Source organism: Scomber japonicus, chromosome 23 (assembly GCF_027409825.1).
Source record: "Scomber japonicus isolate fScoJap1 chromosome 23, fScoJap1.pri, whole genome shotgun sequence".
Classification (NCBI taxonomy): domain Eukaryota; kingdom Metazoa; phylum Chordata; class Actinopteri; order Scombriformes; family Scombridae; genus Scomber; species Scomber japonicus.
The window spans coordinates 16,813,819-16,830,696 of NC_070600.1; the positions used below are offsets into that span (position 1 = coordinate 16,813,819).

Below are 16,878 nucleotides of genomic sequence, written 5' to 3' on the forward strand. Positions count from 1 at the left end.
CTAAGTTAAGATGTTTTTCATGAATACTGACATGATGTATAAGGGAAATCATTTCTTATAAAGCAAATTTTATCTCTCATTTGAAAATGTATTAATTAATTAATGTAGATTTTAGAATATAGAATAAAGATATTTTATGAAAAAAATCGATAGTCTGTCATGGGCTTAAATGTTACTGTGACACCATTAAAACCCATGTGTATTCCAAATAAGGTCCACGTCATGATTTATTTACAAAAAAAAATTAAAATAACCAAACGTTTGAAGATAACGTCTTTCAAATGCAAACATTTTTTCACCTTAAATCCCTGGATATTTTATGTAGTTCCTTTTATAGTATGCATTGATGTAATGTCTTTTTCCAAGGTCTTGCAGACCTAAGCCAAATTCTATCAGTATTAGACTTCCTTGTTCCTGTCTATTGTTGCCTCTGTTGTCCCTTTAGAACTGACCTTTGGTTTTGGTGATGCACAAAAATCTAATCAATATCTTACTTGTTTTTCTCATCATACATGTCTTCTCTTTCATTTTCCCATAAGAATGACATTTCCCCTTATCTTTATTCTCTATATCTCATGTTGTGGCTAAACCTTCTCCTAAATCAAGATAGAGAGCTGCAGTTTGTGCAAAAGACACATTAAAAAAATACCATAAGCAGAAACAACTTGACCCTACAATTCAATGACCTTTGATTTTGATATTATGGCTTTGTAGATATGAAACTTACATAATGAAATAAAAAGGTTTACAATAATACAAATATTGATATTTTTAAACAGGAAATAATACTTTTTTCCCCCAATACAGATCTTATGTGAAGTTTTGATTTAAAAAAACAAAACTCACCAAATCCTTCAAAACACAACACAAAATAAGCAATATTTATTTATATTGCATCAATATTGCATGAACACACAAAACACACACACACACATTTTTAATTGTTAAATGTATTTATTTTAAATTGAAAAAAGAAAAATTTTAAAAATAATGAAACATTAAAATTACAAAAAATATAACACACACACACACACACACACACACACACACACACACACACACACACACACAGTATGAGCCCTTTATATAGTCTATGTATGAGCCAGGTATGAGAAACACTGAGGTCACATCCGTAAACAAAGCAGAGCTGAACGTACCATTTCAACAAAGGGGGGGTACAGTGTAATATATCCATGGCAGCAACAGCAATTACATTTCCTTTCCGGACATAAATGTACGCACGCTTTTATAATCTTGTTTGTCAATTTATAAAAACGTACAATATATATAAGAAAACAGGATATCAACATCTGCCTCTTCTTGGCCTTTGAACACCCCTATGTGCGATATAGTTTCGCCTGCCTGTTCTCAACCCAACTCGGGGAACGAAGGACCTTTAAACGCGAAGACAAACAGTACAGCACGACGACCAATTCCCCTCTAGAGCTGAACTATTTTGGTGTCAGTCTCCCTCTCAGGAGACTTGAATGAGGTAAAAGTCGTGTTTGTTTTGCTGGCTTCACTATTTTAGCGTCGACTGTCCCAGTTGGTTACTTTATATTTGATTTGAGTCTCGCTTTTGTTGTGTTTATGTTTGCGGAAACTTGGGTAATACAGTCGTCGAAATGGTTTCAACTATAGCATTTGAACTAAAACGTCAAAATATGCTGCTCCGTAAAAAAAATGAACAAAATGTATGATTTATAGTCGCTTGTCATTGCTAGAAAATGTTGTCAACTAACTGAGAATGGCATAAAAGACGTTTCCACAATGTAACAGCAGTGACTTTAAACACAATACATCTGTATTGTTGAGACGGTATAATGTATTTAGTCCTACTGCACTTTTTGTCTCGACTCTAGCATTGGCAAAGAGATACGTGTACTATTATAGATGTGCACGGGGCTCTTGTTTTGGTCTGAAGCTCAGATCACGTGTACCCCCTTCTTAGGCGTGTGTGGGTATTTTTTTATCCATGTGCACAGCTTTGTAACCAAAGATTTTCCATGTAGGGGTGAGAGACAGGAAGCTGCAGCCAATAGCGAGAGTCCCTGGGTGCTTAGCCCAGCCCCCCAGTATCCACTGCTTTGTTTACATTATGCTGCAGTCAAATCTGGACCCCCTTTGTTTCTGAAGGAGTTACTGTAACCCTACAGATTTCCCCACGTTTTTGTTCCTATGACATAGATCCAAAACATCTGGCCAAGCCGTATGGGTATTCTTGCAGATGTGTTGTTATGAGCATATAGCTCTTCAATGCTGTATCTGCCTACAATGCACAGTGTATATCAATTGTATGAGTCAGTACTAAAGAAAACAACTCTTTATTATCCAATCTCTAAACATGTCCACACTTGTTGGGTTTGTCATGATCAAATAATACATTTTATTACAGTCAGGCTGCATTAAGAAGCAGCGGATGACAGAGTAGGACTAATCTGTCATCGCTGTTCTGGACTGCCTTGCTTCCATCACTCTAGATAATCTCTGAAAATTGGCCTGCTGCTTTGCTGTGACCTAGCTGTCCTGTCAGGCAGATGATGTAATGAATGAGTTTTGGACACAGTGGGGGTATGCGGAAGTCACACTCCCCCCACTCCACCTCGCACCCATACTCACCCTTCAGTGCTATCTTTAAACCAAAGGAACAGCAAGGGAGTGTGCATTCATTTTTGGCTGCAGATAACCGAGAGCATGAGCAGGAACACCCAAGGGTCACCCTGCCAGCACGTGTGTCTTAGATAATATTAGAAAGACTGACACCTGCTCAGCTGTTACATTAAGCAAAATAGAGATACACAACTTTAATACTGAGTTTGTTCTGTTCAGCTTCAGCTTGTATTTTTTTTAATATGCTCACAACAGTGTGTTTCTTTCTTATGCTAATATGTTTATATGTGTGTGTTAGAGAGACAACACTTGGACAGGTGTAACAGGATCTTTTGACGGTTGAGAAACCCTTTGTTGTCCCACGTTGCCCCGGAGACACAATTGATCTCAGATGGGCCTGGACACAATGTCGCTTTTTATCCTCAAGGAACACCAGCGTTTGTTTAAACTTAGTTGTGGAAATGGGTTTTTTTTGTTTGTATCCTGACTTTGCCTGAGTATTGTCAACCCCGTGGCAGTCAGCACACATTTCATCACCAAGAGGTTTTTTTTCCAGTGAATTACCTCATGTTCTTCCATGAGTTTAATAACATGTTGATTGTCTGAAGAGTGCAAGGAGCCAGCTATGTCTGTTTCCATGGTGATTGGCCTGCCAGTTGTTTTATTGAGTTTGGCTGGTGTTTTTGTTACTCTCTGTTAACTGCCTCGGCAACAACAGCTATTGCTCAAGTGAAAATGTAATGCCCCCTCCACCTTTCTCTCACACAAACACACAGGTAATCCAAGGTAAAGACTACTTAATGGATATGGAAAGTGTGAATATATCACCCAGTGTAATTGCAGGCCTCATGTATGTGCTTTTAAATAGTTTTTGGACAACAATGGAGGTCTGTGGCACAGAAGAAATAAGTTATAATAGCCTTTGGCAACACAGACAATACTAATTAGTAGGATTGGTGTGTTGTTGGATTTTATTTACCCAGAAATTCTTAATAAAATCACCAGATGTATCCTTTTACAGGAATTCCTTGTTAAAATGTCAGAGATCTTTTACTGCATTTTCAGATCTTAGATCAAACAAACAGCTTTCTTATCAAAAGACTCCAAACAACGAAGGAATGATAAACTTTCTGGTTAAAACCTCTTTCTTCTAAGTTCCCTTCAGATTAGTAAAAATAAACATTAACTCGTGACTTTGCTGAACGACTCGAGTTAGATAAAGTGGTAGGAAGTCCACTGGCTATCTGTAAAAGTTGGATTTAACAAGATGTGGCTTGTCTCCAACTTTCCATTTGCAGCTGTAACCCAAGATGCCTCTTAACAATGAGCGACCCGTCTCCACGTCCAGCGGTGAAGATCAAGGCAGTGATGTAGAATCATCATCGGAGCGCTGCGACAGCATGACCTCGACCAGTGACCTGGACTGCTCCCGTGAAAGCTTCACTAGCGACTGCTCTAGCAAGCATTGCACACCCTCGTGTGAGTTTACCCTCTCAGTTTTCTTCTTTTCTGTTTCCTGTTTAGCTCGCTGGACAGTATCAGATTTACTGTCTTCATGTTTGTGTCCATGTTTGTCTTCCTTTCTCAGTAAACGCCTACTAGTAGGTTTGGTTTCTGCCCTGTGTCGGGCTTCCATTTTGTTAGTGCTGGTAATATTTTAAGAAGTCCAAGACTATAAGCACATTACTGGGAAATCAGTTGAGTATGACCTATTTATCTGAAATTATATTCCAGTAATAATCATTACCACTGCTGTCATAATGCAACTAGTCAATTTTATGCTCTTGCTTTTTTGTCTGTGTCTAAATGAATATTTGGTTCCCACAGCGAGCCCACCCAAAACCATAACCCTGGACGAAGTCATGGACTCTGCCAGAGACCTCGTCAATCTCAGCTTTGCCCATGAGATCATCGTGAATCACAAGTTTCACCTGGAGCCAGACAGCCCACCACAGAACAGGTATATCAGCTGCATAAAACAAGAGCTTGTGTCAATTTGATCATTTTTTTGTAGTGAATGAATAAACCTAAATACCAGTTTGTCCAGGTTTTTCCAAAAATAGAAAAATAACAACAATGTGGACTTAATTGGATTTAGTAATCAGAGAGGGCTATTTATTTTATCTATATCCTGTTTCATAGTATTGACAAAATTAATGTGTACACCTCATATAAAGTTTTAGTTACCAAACCCAATTGCTAAATTTGTAAACTGTAAAATATGTCTGTCAACCAACAACAATATTTTAGTTTCAAAGGAACATGACAACTAAAAGAAATCCAAAGCCCTTACTTGAAAAGAACCTCCTAAATAAATCTGTACTCAGTTACTTTACAAGTGAAATTGTCAAAAACAATGATGAATTATTGAATAAGTTGACAGTAACAAGTTTTAAAATCATGACAACTTCTACTAAACACAGACTAACTGCATCAACAAGGAGGAAGATGAAACTTTTGTTACACTGCCTCTGGGTTATTAAGTTAGTTCAGGTCAAAAAAGGTTGAAATGAATTTAATTGAATTCTTTCCAAGGAGAAAAGAATCGCTTGTATAGTTTTTTAAGTTTTAATATCAAATAAATGCAAGGAGCAACAGCCCCTCTGATCAAATTCATTTCTTTGGATCTGGATTGAAGTTTATCACTTCTTTTTCCCAGTAAAGAGACAGATAAAGATGAAGTTGTCTTTTCTCCTGTATTCATGGTCTGTCTTTGTTTACCTTTAGCACAACATGAAGTGAACAAAAGAATGAAGAGGCTGGACTGAGAGATGAAGGGAGGAGAGAAAAAGCAATTCTTTAGGGAAAGAGTGAGGAGACGGACAGCTGCAGATAAGATAGACTGTGTAATTTATCTCTGCACAGTATTACTGATGTCAGCTCCCAAATTGTTTTGCCATGCTCAGCAGTAAGGGAGACTTTTTATTCTGAAGATAATGCATGTGATAATGATTTACTACTTTGTGCACTATCCCTACTAAACAGCACTGAGTTTTGTCCTTCAGTGTTTGGAGAGGTGGGGCCACAAATCCATAAAAGCCCATTTCATAAATGGCCATTGCTCCTGGCAGATAATATGCTCAGCTAAACTAAATCTGCCATTTCTTTTTTTAGTTTATGGAAGATGGTTAGAGAAAATGTCCACAAGGCGTTCTGGGACATCCTGGAGTCTGAGCTGAATGATGACCCACCAGAGTACGGGCAAGCCATCAGACTATTGGAAGAAATCAGAGAGGTCAGCACGCACAGTCTGATATTTACAGCTTCTCTGCATTTGTAGAAATGTCTTTTTTCCTCTGGCTGCGCAAAATAAAGGAACATTTTTCTAATATTTATTTGCAGTGTATTTCGCATGACCTATATTCTCTGCTTTGCTCTGCATCACCTCACAGGACAAATTAAATAATGCTTCATTAAAATGATGAATATTTTTTCTTAATTGGACAGATCTTACTGTCATTCCTTAACCCGGGTGCCAATCGGATGAGGACCCAGATCATGGAGGTGCTGGACATGGACCTTATTCGTCAGCAGGCTGACAACGATGCTGTAGACATACAGGGGCTTGCCTCTTACATTATCACCACCATGGGCAAGATGTGTGCACCTGTTAGGGATGAAGAAATCAAGAAACTACGGGACAGATCAGATAACATTGCGACAATGTTCAGGTAAGATTTCAGGATTTAGAGAATCTTTACAGCTGTGTTGTTGTCTCTTCAGTGCTGCTATCTGTTTATCTGTGTATATGTGATGTCAAACATTTGCCAACTTGTGATTTAAAGCGTTTAAACATTTATTACTGAAAGTTGATACAGTATAGCACTGACACATTGCAGTGAGAGCACTTCCTACTTTACTGTTTGTCTGAGAGAATATATGGATGCTGTGAGTTTTCTTATTTAGCTGTAATATAAGAAGAAAATAAATTACAACTGGTCTTATTTCTTTTACACCCTAGAGAGATCTTCCGTGTGATGGACCTAATGAAGGCGGACATGGTCAACTTCACCATCGATAATCTGAGGCCTGTCCTGCAGAAACAGAGTGTTGAATATGAGAGGGAAAAGTTCCAGAGAATCCTTGAAAAAACACCTGGTGAGTGAACAAGAACTCACTCTTTCTACTCGCTTTTCATACTTTATGTTTAACCATTCCTGTTGCCAGATAGTAACAACATTTGCGGCATGCTGCTCATATGTTTAACTATACCAAAATTAGATTAAAGCATGAAACTTATGCTTATAATTAAACTTAACCAGTGAAATACACAAAAACAGTATTAAGAATAAACGACTCAACCAGTGTCACTGTGATAAACTTGTTCAGGTGCTTTGGACCACACAACTGCCTGGATCAAATCCTCACTGGATGAGCTGCTGTCGGCCACCATCCCCACACAGCAGACTAATGGTCAGGGGAAAGGGCAGCGAGCGATGCCTGGGCCCTTCCAAGTCCTCAATGTGGCCTTCCTCCACATCCTCACATGGGACTACGATAAGAGCCCATTGCCTGAGGTGATTATGTGTTGTATTAATGTTTGTAACTGAGAAAGAGAGATGTGATAACTTGTGTTTTTCTGTGCTTATTATTTGTGAAATACACATATGTTTATTTATGTGTCTTTGGTTGGTTGAGTCCTATTCTGCATTGTAAGAAACTTGAGAGCACACCAAAAATGTAACTTATCTAATGACATTTTCTTTAAATCCTGTCTTCTGGTTATCATGAAGCATTAATTAAGGTTACCTAACTGATGCAGAGTAGCACTGGCATTGGAATAGGGCTGGACAACAACACTTTTTGTCCCCCCACTTTCAAGTTTTACGATTATAAAGTGGTAACATGAAAGCCTGGTATTACTGTCACAGCAATAATATCTAAGCCTACTCTAACATGTTGGATCTTTAAATCCAATCATAATCAGAACACAGAGGACAATGGGTAGCCTATTATGGCTGCCACCACAGACTGGTTGAAATGATTTGACCAGTACAATGACACCAGGCTTCTGCAGAATACACACACCACACCTCTACACACAGCTGACTGGTCGGCTATAACTCAATATTATACCTTTTTATGAATGAAACATCAGGTCAGCAGGGATCATCATAGGCTCTTTTCCAACCTTCTTTTCAGCAAAAGTAGCATCTCATCTTTTATTCTTGACACACATTGCATTGTCAATGCTGCTGCATAACATTAATTACTAAACTATGTGACCATTTACGAGGCTACATTAGAGTTCAAGCTGAAATAGCATCAGTCTGATCATGACTATTACATCATCTGAAGCTGGACTCTTTCCGGCGTTGCTGCAGAGTTGTTAGTTGCATCAATTCTATATTTTGCTTTCCTTTGTTAGACCTTGATGACAGATGAGACACGTCTCCGAGAGATTCAATGGCAGCTCCAGCGGTGTCAGGCAGTGAATGAAGTGCTGCTCATCGTCTATAGCACTATTGGTGGGCCTATCCAGGGTCTGTCCTCCCTGTCTGACCGGCTGAAAAGGATGACCAGTGTGCTGCTGGATGGGATGCACAGCCCGTCAGTTCACCTTTTTCTATTTTAAATCCACACACTTCTATTTAAACACACAACTGTTGATAACACTAGAGGTTATCTACTACATTTTTAGCTGTGTGTGACCTGAAATGGAAGCTCAACCCAGAACTCTTCTCTCTTCTTATCTGCAGACACTTTAAAATGGAAGAGGCACTAGAGGGTGTCAGTGCTCAGATCTGCTGTGAGCTCAACAAGTCTTTAACAGAGAGGAACTACCCAACACTGACCCCAGCATTACAGGCCACCCTCACAGGCCAGATCTGTAGCATCACCCAGAAGGACAACCCCATCCGCACTTTAGTTGGTAAGAGCAGCAGACACTGTATACTCATTTGAGCCTTACGATATAGACGTTTTCATGTCATTTAATGCATTGTGTGTGTGATATTATAAATTGTCACCCCTCTCACACTCTCGTCATTTCTCTGCAGAGGACCGTGTGCAGCAGTACTTCATGGCACTCATCTGTGATCCTAAACCCCAGGCCAAACTTGAACAGGTACCAGCTGGCTTGACTGCCATAAAACCTGAACTAGCGTTGATGGGATCAAAGTTCATCTCCATGGTCAACTACAACAAGACTGTCTATGGACCTTTCTATGCGGATATCATCAGGAAGCTGATGTTCAGCAGTAGCCCACCAGCAACAAACCCTCCTCAGGACACCGCCCAAGACTCTGTCACCACTTCTTAAAACAAGAATTTGATTCATGCAGACTAGAGAAGCTTTGAATACTAGACATAGCTGAAGCTAAGGACGTACTAAAATAACTTAGGCAGCATTCCTGCTTTGCTCAGCCAGTGTACTCCAATAATTTCAGTTACCTTCAACGTATTATAAATGTAGTTTTTATCACTACATTCAGCAGTGAAAGGCACTGCAGTGTCAGCATTTTGTGTGACCTGCACATGTTGTGATAAATGCCATACAATATGCTCTCCTGTGAACATTCACTGCTTCAAACAGGAAAAGCAGTGTTAAAAAGATCAATTTCTCAACCTATTGTTGACACCGAGGTTTGTCTGTAATCAAAAGTTTGTACTTCTTTTATTTTGAAGGGAGTCCATATGGGGGAAAAGGGCAAAACCTTAGTATGTCTATTACATACAGTTAACTTTATCAAGCAAAGAGGAATAAAAACCATATATTTAGAATAGTAGCAGAGTAGCATTTCAGACTATTTACATATAACATAAGAAAGTTATTTATCACTGTTAAATGTTATGATTTTGTATAGTTTACTATATAGTGTGCTGAAACTAAAGTTAACTATAGGAAAATTGACAATAGCAAGTGCCACCTTTTACAGATATTAATGCAAAACATGATAGCCCTTATCCCGTGGACTTAGTCCTTTGATTGCTCTTCCTTTTAACTTTTTCATCAGCCAGAAAAACATTGTATATTTTTTACCTTTTGATCCATTGATATTACTAAACAGCAGAAAAATAAAGTAGAAGTTTAAATGTTTTGGATTTTGACTTCTCAAAGGAAGCAATAACTGTTGTCTGCATGAGTAGCTTTGTGTTGGGGTTTTTGTCATTTTAGTTTTGACTTGAGCATCTTGTTAATATTTGTCAAATGTTGTATGTTCAGTATTTTCTCTGCTTGTGGAATATTTGTTATACTGATTTAGTTGTTATGTTTGTTACATTTTGAGGTACTGTAGATGTTACAGTATTGCTGTGTTGGCCGTTAGAACCCATGGAGAAATGAAAGGTGCTGAACTCAAAGTGATTTCATGTCCAAAGTGGACCCAAAGATGCACAAAGAAAAGCAGTTACGTACTTTTAAAAAGTTTACATGAAAAATGTGGGAATTTGTTGTTCTTTTCTTCTGTACCACAACTAATATAATAAAATGTTTAAAGGAAAAACTAAATTGAGCATGTCTTAACGCATTTGGGGGGCATATTTGAAATGCTCCGAAGTCAGTGTTATACATTGTATGTTGACTTGTCAGCAGTGATGTAGAATTGCTCAAAATGATAGACGGAGGAAAATATTATGGTAAGTTATGGTTACATCTAAAAATAAATAATCTGAAAAACTGGTATTTACATAGACAGTACTTTTTTGCTAATTTATTTAAGAAATTGTGTCACATATTCACATTAAAACATTTTTAGATACACCCAAATAGCTTCATTTGATGCCACATGTTACATTATACTACTACACACCCAAATATGTGTATATGTACATATTAACCAAATTCTGATTTAATCTAATCTGTTCTTAATCTAATAACAACAATGATAATATATTTAGACACATAACAAAGCGTAATATACTTTGCAGGTTCAGCCACAAGCTGATTTGTTTACATCATAGTACAGTTGATCTATTTATGGCTACTTATAATTGCATTATCAGTGCAACTCTGTATTGTGGAATAAACAACATGCGCTCATCTCTTGCTGTCACCAGGCAATACTGGTGTTACCTTTAAATGCAGTCAGGAAATATTGCAATTACGAATTGCAAACAGATATGAACCCCGAATTTTGTCTAGATGTAATCATTAGGAGGCTTTCAACGTTAATCTGTGTCAAGAGTTTGTAAGAAGCGTGCTGCACAGAAATTAATTTCGTTACATTTATTACAAATAAATAAATTACGAAAAGTGATGAGCATTTCTCTTGTTTATCTGCGCCAGAATCACAAAATACCTTTGTGGCGCTCGATTATTATAAAAACCGGCTACTAGAAGAATATATCCTCATACAGATATAATTTTTATTTATATTACCTGAGACAAAATTTATATAAATAAGGTAACGCACATATCTACGAGAAGGTGAGTGGTCCATTAACGCAGCATCAGTTTGCCCAGTTACAGGTTTGTCCAACGCGTGACCTCATCGGTCACATGGTTTAAATCCCCCCACGCTATTGGCTGCCACGCACAGCACCGGGGTAGTTGTTTTTGTTGTGTATCAGGAAGCTCTCCTACTTCAAATTTGGGTGTGTAGTAGTATAACGTAGCACTGAGAAATATATTTTTAATTTACTGAGTGGATTCTGTACAAGGCAACTTCATTTTACAGCCACATACAGTCCAACAAATACCTTCCTCGTTGAAGAAAAGGAGATATTCGTAAGTATTCACTAGTGTCTTTGTTTGGTTTTACAGTGGGTCAAAGTCAGTGAACTTGTCGAGACAAGTAACTCTAATTAAATGAGCAAAGTATGCCTGTCCAACCTCTGACTGATAAGAAGAAAACTCGCGATAAATTATGTAAGCTGTTAAATGTAAGAGTTAAATTTAACCCGGACGTAAAGTATATGTATACCTTCACTTTCACATTATGACAGCTGTTAAAAAGTGCTCTCTCACACCATTTCCTCGCTGTTAAGAAGGAAACTTTTATAGTAAACAGGTTTGTAAGCTACCTCAACTTTGGCTTTAGTAGTCTATAACAAAATATTAAGAGACTTTTCCAGCTTCACCGCTGTACTGTAGTAAATGAGTCAGGCCTCTGTGAACAGCTGAAGAGCTGTGGTATTTTCACTTTTAGGATCTTCCAGTTCCTCTTATTATTTTTGTACTGTAAACACATAGTTACACTGTACACACACGTACTTTGACCTTTTGAGCTGTCTGTAGGGCTCCAACTAACAATTATTATAACTGTTAATAGTTTATTACATAAACTCTGAGACAGTAGTTGAAATGCTTGTACCAATTTCTTTAAGCACGATGTGAGGCTCTTCCTGTTTCAACATGTTAGTTTTTCTGAGATACTTTTCCATGTTTGGTCTGAAAGTAAAAGGCAGTGACCTTTATGCTATTTCAAGCTTTTAGGTTTACTGTAAAACCTTTAGTAGATGCAAAACTTGACTGTCCATCACTTTTGGGATGAATCATCTCCCCGCCAAAAAAAAGGCCTGAAACCAGAGTAGTGGATTTTACAGTCAGATGTTCAACGATGATGTTAAATTGAGAGGCTAATATCAAACTTCTATACTCTCTGTTGATTTGCAGTGCAATAGGATCCTGCATGGTTGGTGTGTTAAGCAGACATGGCGCTGGAGGAAGGGGCACGGAGCTGTCTGTTGCGCTTTCGCAACAAACTAGAGCAGGACATCAAGCCCTCTTACCTGATGGATCATATGATCAGTGATGATGTGCTGACAGTGGATGAGGAAGAGAAGATCAAGATCCAGGTGAGCCTTTTCTCAAGATGGGAGGGTGAATGATCGTGAATGATGTGTAATTTGGAGTCCATGTGATGATCTTTTCTAGAGTGACTTAATGACGAGTGAGCAGATTTAGTTTTTAAAAATTAATTTGGGTTTTGATCTTCAACTCCTGTGTGATGTGGCTCTAGTGTCTTACTCTACTGTACCAGAATTTATTTGCATTTGTTCATTTCATGCTTTCAGTGTATCAGACAGTTTTCAGATATTTTTATACTCTGTTTGAACATCTCTAAATGGGAACCTGTGTTGCTTATTCCCTTAAAAACTTGTTTTGACTTAGTTCTCGCAGATCTCTTCACCAGCTCATATGAGAGCCATCAGAATAGCAGTATGTAAAAAGGAATATCATTAAGTTTACATGTTATTACTGATATCACTCTCTCTTTCTCCAGCCCACCAGGAAAGATCAGGCTGCGGCCCTGCTGGAGCTGCTACTGAGGAAGGACAACCGTGCCTATATCTCCTTCTACAACGCCCTGATCAAGGAGGCATACGATGATTTAGCCAATCTGCTTCACGATAATCTGCCTCACATCACACCTGAAGCATTTAAGAGTAACTCTGATGCCTTCACATCCCATGGTGAGAAAGTGGAGGTTTGGAAGGTTGTGTTACCAGTGTGTGGGAGTTTGTGAGTGTTGGAGAAAATAAATAATGTGTAGTGACTGCTTGTGGTTGTGTGGGTGTATGTGTGTGCTGTTTTGTTAGACATAGCTTCAGAGAGAAACAGTATGGTGTGTTAGTAAGTGTGATGAGTACTTTTTAACTTTCCTCTCCACTTACGTCTATCATTGTCTACTTTATCTGTTCATTTAACAGTCCAGACGGTGCTAAGTGAGGGCGGTGTACCCCAGAGGCCTGTTGTATTTGTCAGCAGACCGGAGATGGTGAACCAGATCAGGGACAAACTCTACCGGCTCCAGAAGGAACCTGGCTGGATCACTGTTTTCGGCATGGCTGGCTCAGGCAAATCTATCCTGGCTGCTGAGTCTGTCAGACACCACGGACTTATTGAAGGTGAGTAGTCTTTGACTGACACTGCTTTAACACTAACGACAGTATCAACACACATTATTTTGAAACATTCAAGTTTAGTAGGACAAATTGCAATAATATTGGATTGGTTTACCTTCTCTAGTAGTTGGCAGATCACTACTGGACTCAATTAACTTGGTAGAACAACACCCATGATGCACGAGAGAGCACTTTCAGAAGCGGTAGCCAAGTAGTCAGCTTTTGGTAGCACCTCCTTCCTCTCAGACCTCCTATCTTTTTCCTCCTCCTTCCTCCATCTGTAGAGTGCTTTCCCGGAGGCATCCACTGGCTGTCCATTGGCCAGCTGGACAAACCCGACCTGCTGGTGAAGATCCAGTCATTGTGCTTCCGTCTGGAGCAGAGCCTGGATGCCCAGTCCCTCCACCGGCCCCCCAACTCTTTGGACGAGGCCAAGGAACGCCTACGCTTCCTCATGCTGCGCAGATATCCGAGGTTAATATGTTGAGATAAACATGATCTGCTTTGTGTTATTTATTTTACTGTGTGCAAATTCAAATCTCCATTGCACATTAAAGGGGCTTCATTTTATCATGGAATAATCTCACAGTAATTATTAAATGACCTGCTGTTGACATGCCAGTGATAATAACAATATAAATATAAATAGTGGAGAACGATTAGCAACAAACATCTAATATTACTCTATTATTTTGTACAGTATCCATAAGCATATATCATTAGCCTAAAAATAACAAAAAAATGATGGTTAATAGTAAAAAACTAATTTAAAGAAATAAAAGGTGATGTTAGTATAAAGAAGTGACAGGAAAACATGAAAACAATACATGACATTACTTTAAATTAAACAATGGATTAAACATACAGTGTATTTCTATATTTGTCAAATCAATACCAATAAGGGGCAGTGCTAAATTTGGTACTAGGAAAATGTAGGATCAGTTCCAGAGGGTCTTGACTAGTCAGTAGGGATTGCTAGATGTAGTATCAGAAACACTTCTTTCCTGCTTGTCTCTGATCACCTGTCTGTTCCTGTTCGTGTCTTCAGATCTCTGCTGATTCTTGATGACGTCTGGGAGAGCACAGTGCTAAAGGTGTTTGATGTCCAGTGTCGGATACTTCTCACCACCAGAAATAGAAGCCTTACTGATTCAGTTAGTGGTACGTGCACTATTTTACTTGCTATAGCATTGTACTGATTATCTGAATATTCAAATATGACTTTGATTCTTTTAGTTGCATTGTCTAGTTGCTATGTTTGAGGTTGTTGTTTTATACCGTGGTCACTAAACATATGCAATCTTAGACCTTCCATTATTTATTTATTACCACCTGCAAAGACTTGTTGTATTTTTGTTTTGTAGGTGTTAAATATGGGGTGGAAGTGGAGAGTGGTATGGATGAAAACAAAGGACTGGAGATCCTCGCTCTGTACACTAATATTAAACCCCAGGGGCTACCTGAGGAGGCTCGCAGCATTGTCAGAGAATGTAAAGGTGTGTAAACTGACAAACTGTACATTCACTTTATAAATTACAGGCACTTTTATATTCATAATTAGCTGTATGGATGATTTTTAAAGAAAAGAAAGACACATGTTTCCCTTAACCCTAACCCTTCTCTACTTGTTTTTGTTGCTGTTATAGGCTCCCCTCTTGTGGTGTCCCTTATCGGGGCTTTACTCAAAGAGAAGCCCAACCGTTGGCGTTACTATCTCTGCCAGCTGCAGCAGAAACAGTTCAAACGTATAAGGAAATCGTCCTCTTATGACTACGAGGCCCTGGACCAGGCCATGGCTGCAAGCATTGAGGTTCTACCTGATGAACATCAAGAACTATATAAGGACCTCACTGTGATAGAGAAGGACATCAAAGTCCCTGCTAAGGTTTGGATATTGTGGTTTGTAATTGCCCTCACAAATTCATCTCTCTGCGGTTGTACATTAGAAAACCAAACTGGTTTTTACCCTGTTTATGGTACTTGTAGAGGACTTCACCTGTCACAGATAATAGCTGGAACTGGAAATAACTACCCAGTAATGTCCCAGTATTTGGCACATAAAAAAAACAAGAGATGGGCTCCTGTCACCTTAAAGATTACAGTATAAGATGTCATTCCTTCTCCCAGGTGCTGTCTATCCTGTGGGACCTGGAACCAGAGGAAGTCGAGGACATTCTCGAAGAGTTTGTCAACAAGTCTCTGCTTTTTATGGACAGTAACCACAAACCTTACCTGTACTACCTCCATGACCTCCAGCTGGACTTCCTAGAAGAGAAGAATCGCACCCAGTTAGAGGTTTGTCTGGATGCAAACTTACAAGAGCTCAAACTGTTGGGATTTCATACTTTTTGGGCAATATTGTCAATTAAGCAAGACATCTTGTGTGTCAGTTATGTTACAACATTGGTTTACAACAACTAAGAGATGTTGTTTGGCATATTGCATTGTATGTCTAATTCTTCATGCGTGTGTATCTCAGAGCCTTCACACTAAGGTGGTGCGTCAGTACCAGCAGCACTACAGAGATGGTCCTCCCACTTCAGGAGATGATGAATGTCTCTACTGGATCCGATTCTTGACTTACCACATGGCCAAAGGCAACCTCTCCCAGGTAACACACACACACACACACTGGTGAAATCGATATTTTCTTCTATTGATTTTCAGTGGAATCAAATTGTGATAGTATCATTTTGTTTTATCGTTCAAGTGAGACAGATGTTCTTTCACTAGACATCAATAAGATTTTCTTTCATATGATTTTGCCAATAATGGTGATACATGCTGTCTTACTTTCACCCATATTGCACAGGCTGCCCTACACACTCATACACTGCACTCAGTTATGCATAGCCACTATAAAACTGTACATGACAGAGAATTAATAACAAGGTGTTATTTTTCCACCGTCTGTGTTTTTCCTTGCTCAGCATGTTTCTCTCTCTGTGTAGGAGCTTAATTCCCTCATGTTTTCTCTGGACTGGATCCGCATAAAAGCCCAAATAATGGGTCCAGCTCACCTCATCAATGACTATGTGGAGTATGGACCCATTCTGGACAAAGAGGTCAGCAGAATTCAGACTTAACTGTATATGAAATGAAGCAAGGGTGTTGTTTCTGTGTGAGTTAGTTAGAAAGATTAAAATGATAGAAGGTCAGGGTGCCACCCATTCTCCCTTCACGTAAATTATGCCCATAAATGAGCCCTTCTCTGGGGACATGCAGATTTAAAGCTCTGTCTTTCTTGCCTTTTCCCTCACATTAAAGCAGATGATCTGTAACTCCAGCACCTGTTTTATTAGGGCATGTAGAGATGTCAGCACTCACAAATCACTGTATATCATAGCTGTAATGGTGCAAAGCAGCACAAACAAACTGACACATTTCAGCCCCAGGCTTTCCTCAGCTTTGCTGTCACAGTTATGGGTTGACCTTGTTACACAGCAGCCAGGAATCTGCTGGAAATTAAAACCACCTGAA

General features: G+C 38.9%; 2 protein-coding genes across 3 annotated transcripts in view; both read left to right on the forward strand.

The window, feature by feature from the left end:
- The window catches only part of apaf1 (apoptotic peptidase activating factor 1), a 65,390-nt gene that overhangs the window by 11,096 nt on the left and 37,416 nt on the right, over positions 1-16,878 (forward strand). For both annotated transcript variants that reach the window (XM_053314183.1, XM_053314184.1), the window contains exons 2-12: positions 11,197-11,278; positions 12,167-12,348; positions 12,777-12,966; positions 13,204-13,401; positions 13,683-13,872; positions 14,447-14,559; positions 14,763-14,894; positions 15,045-15,283; positions 15,526-15,693; positions 15,878-16,009; positions 16,350-16,463. In XM_053314183.1, the coding sequence (XP_053170158.1) occupies positions 12,205-12,348; positions 12,777-12,966; positions 13,204-13,401; positions 13,683-13,872; positions 14,447-14,559; positions 14,763-14,894; positions 15,045-15,283; positions 15,526-15,693; positions 15,878-16,009; positions 16,350-16,463 (1,620 nt within the window). In that variant the 5' untranslated portion in view covers positions 11,197-11,278; positions 12,167-12,204. The remainder of the gene's footprint in view (positions 1-11,196; positions 11,279-12,166; positions 12,349-12,776; positions 12,967-13,203; positions 13,402-13,682; positions 13,873-14,446; positions 14,560-14,762; positions 14,895-15,044; positions 15,284-15,525; positions 15,694-15,877; positions 16,010-16,349; positions 16,464-16,878) is intronic.
- Positions 1,392-10,060, forward strand: tcp11l2 (t-complex 11, testis-specific-like 2). The gene is made up of 10 exons (XM_053314187.1): positions 1,392-1,492; positions 3,909-4,089; positions 4,438-4,570; positions 5,725-5,845; positions 6,058-6,281; positions 6,572-6,708; positions 6,940-7,127; positions 7,979-8,160; positions 8,310-8,482; positions 8,610-10,060. Exons 2-10 carry the CDS (start codon positions 3,921-3,923, stop codon positions 8,870-8,872), a joined length of 1,590 nt encoding a protein of 529 aa, XP_053170162.1. The 5' UTR covers positions 1,392-1,492; positions 3,909-3,920; the 3' UTR covers positions 8,873-10,060.

Excerpts from the sequence above, each read along its gene's own strand:
- tcp11l2 (XM_053314187.1), top strand. The coding sequence starts at position 3,921 with ATGCCTCTTAACAATGAGCGACCCGTCTCCACGTCCAGCGGTGAAGAT. Across the intron at positions 4,090-4,437 it reads CAAGCATTGCACACCCTCGT|CGAGCCCACCCAAAACCATA; the intron begins GTGAGTTTACCC and ends TGGTTCCCACAG. Across the intron at positions 6,709-6,939 it reads AATCCTTGAAAAAACACCTG|GTGCTTTGGACCACACAACT; the intron begins GTGAGTGAACAA and ends AAACTTGTTCAG.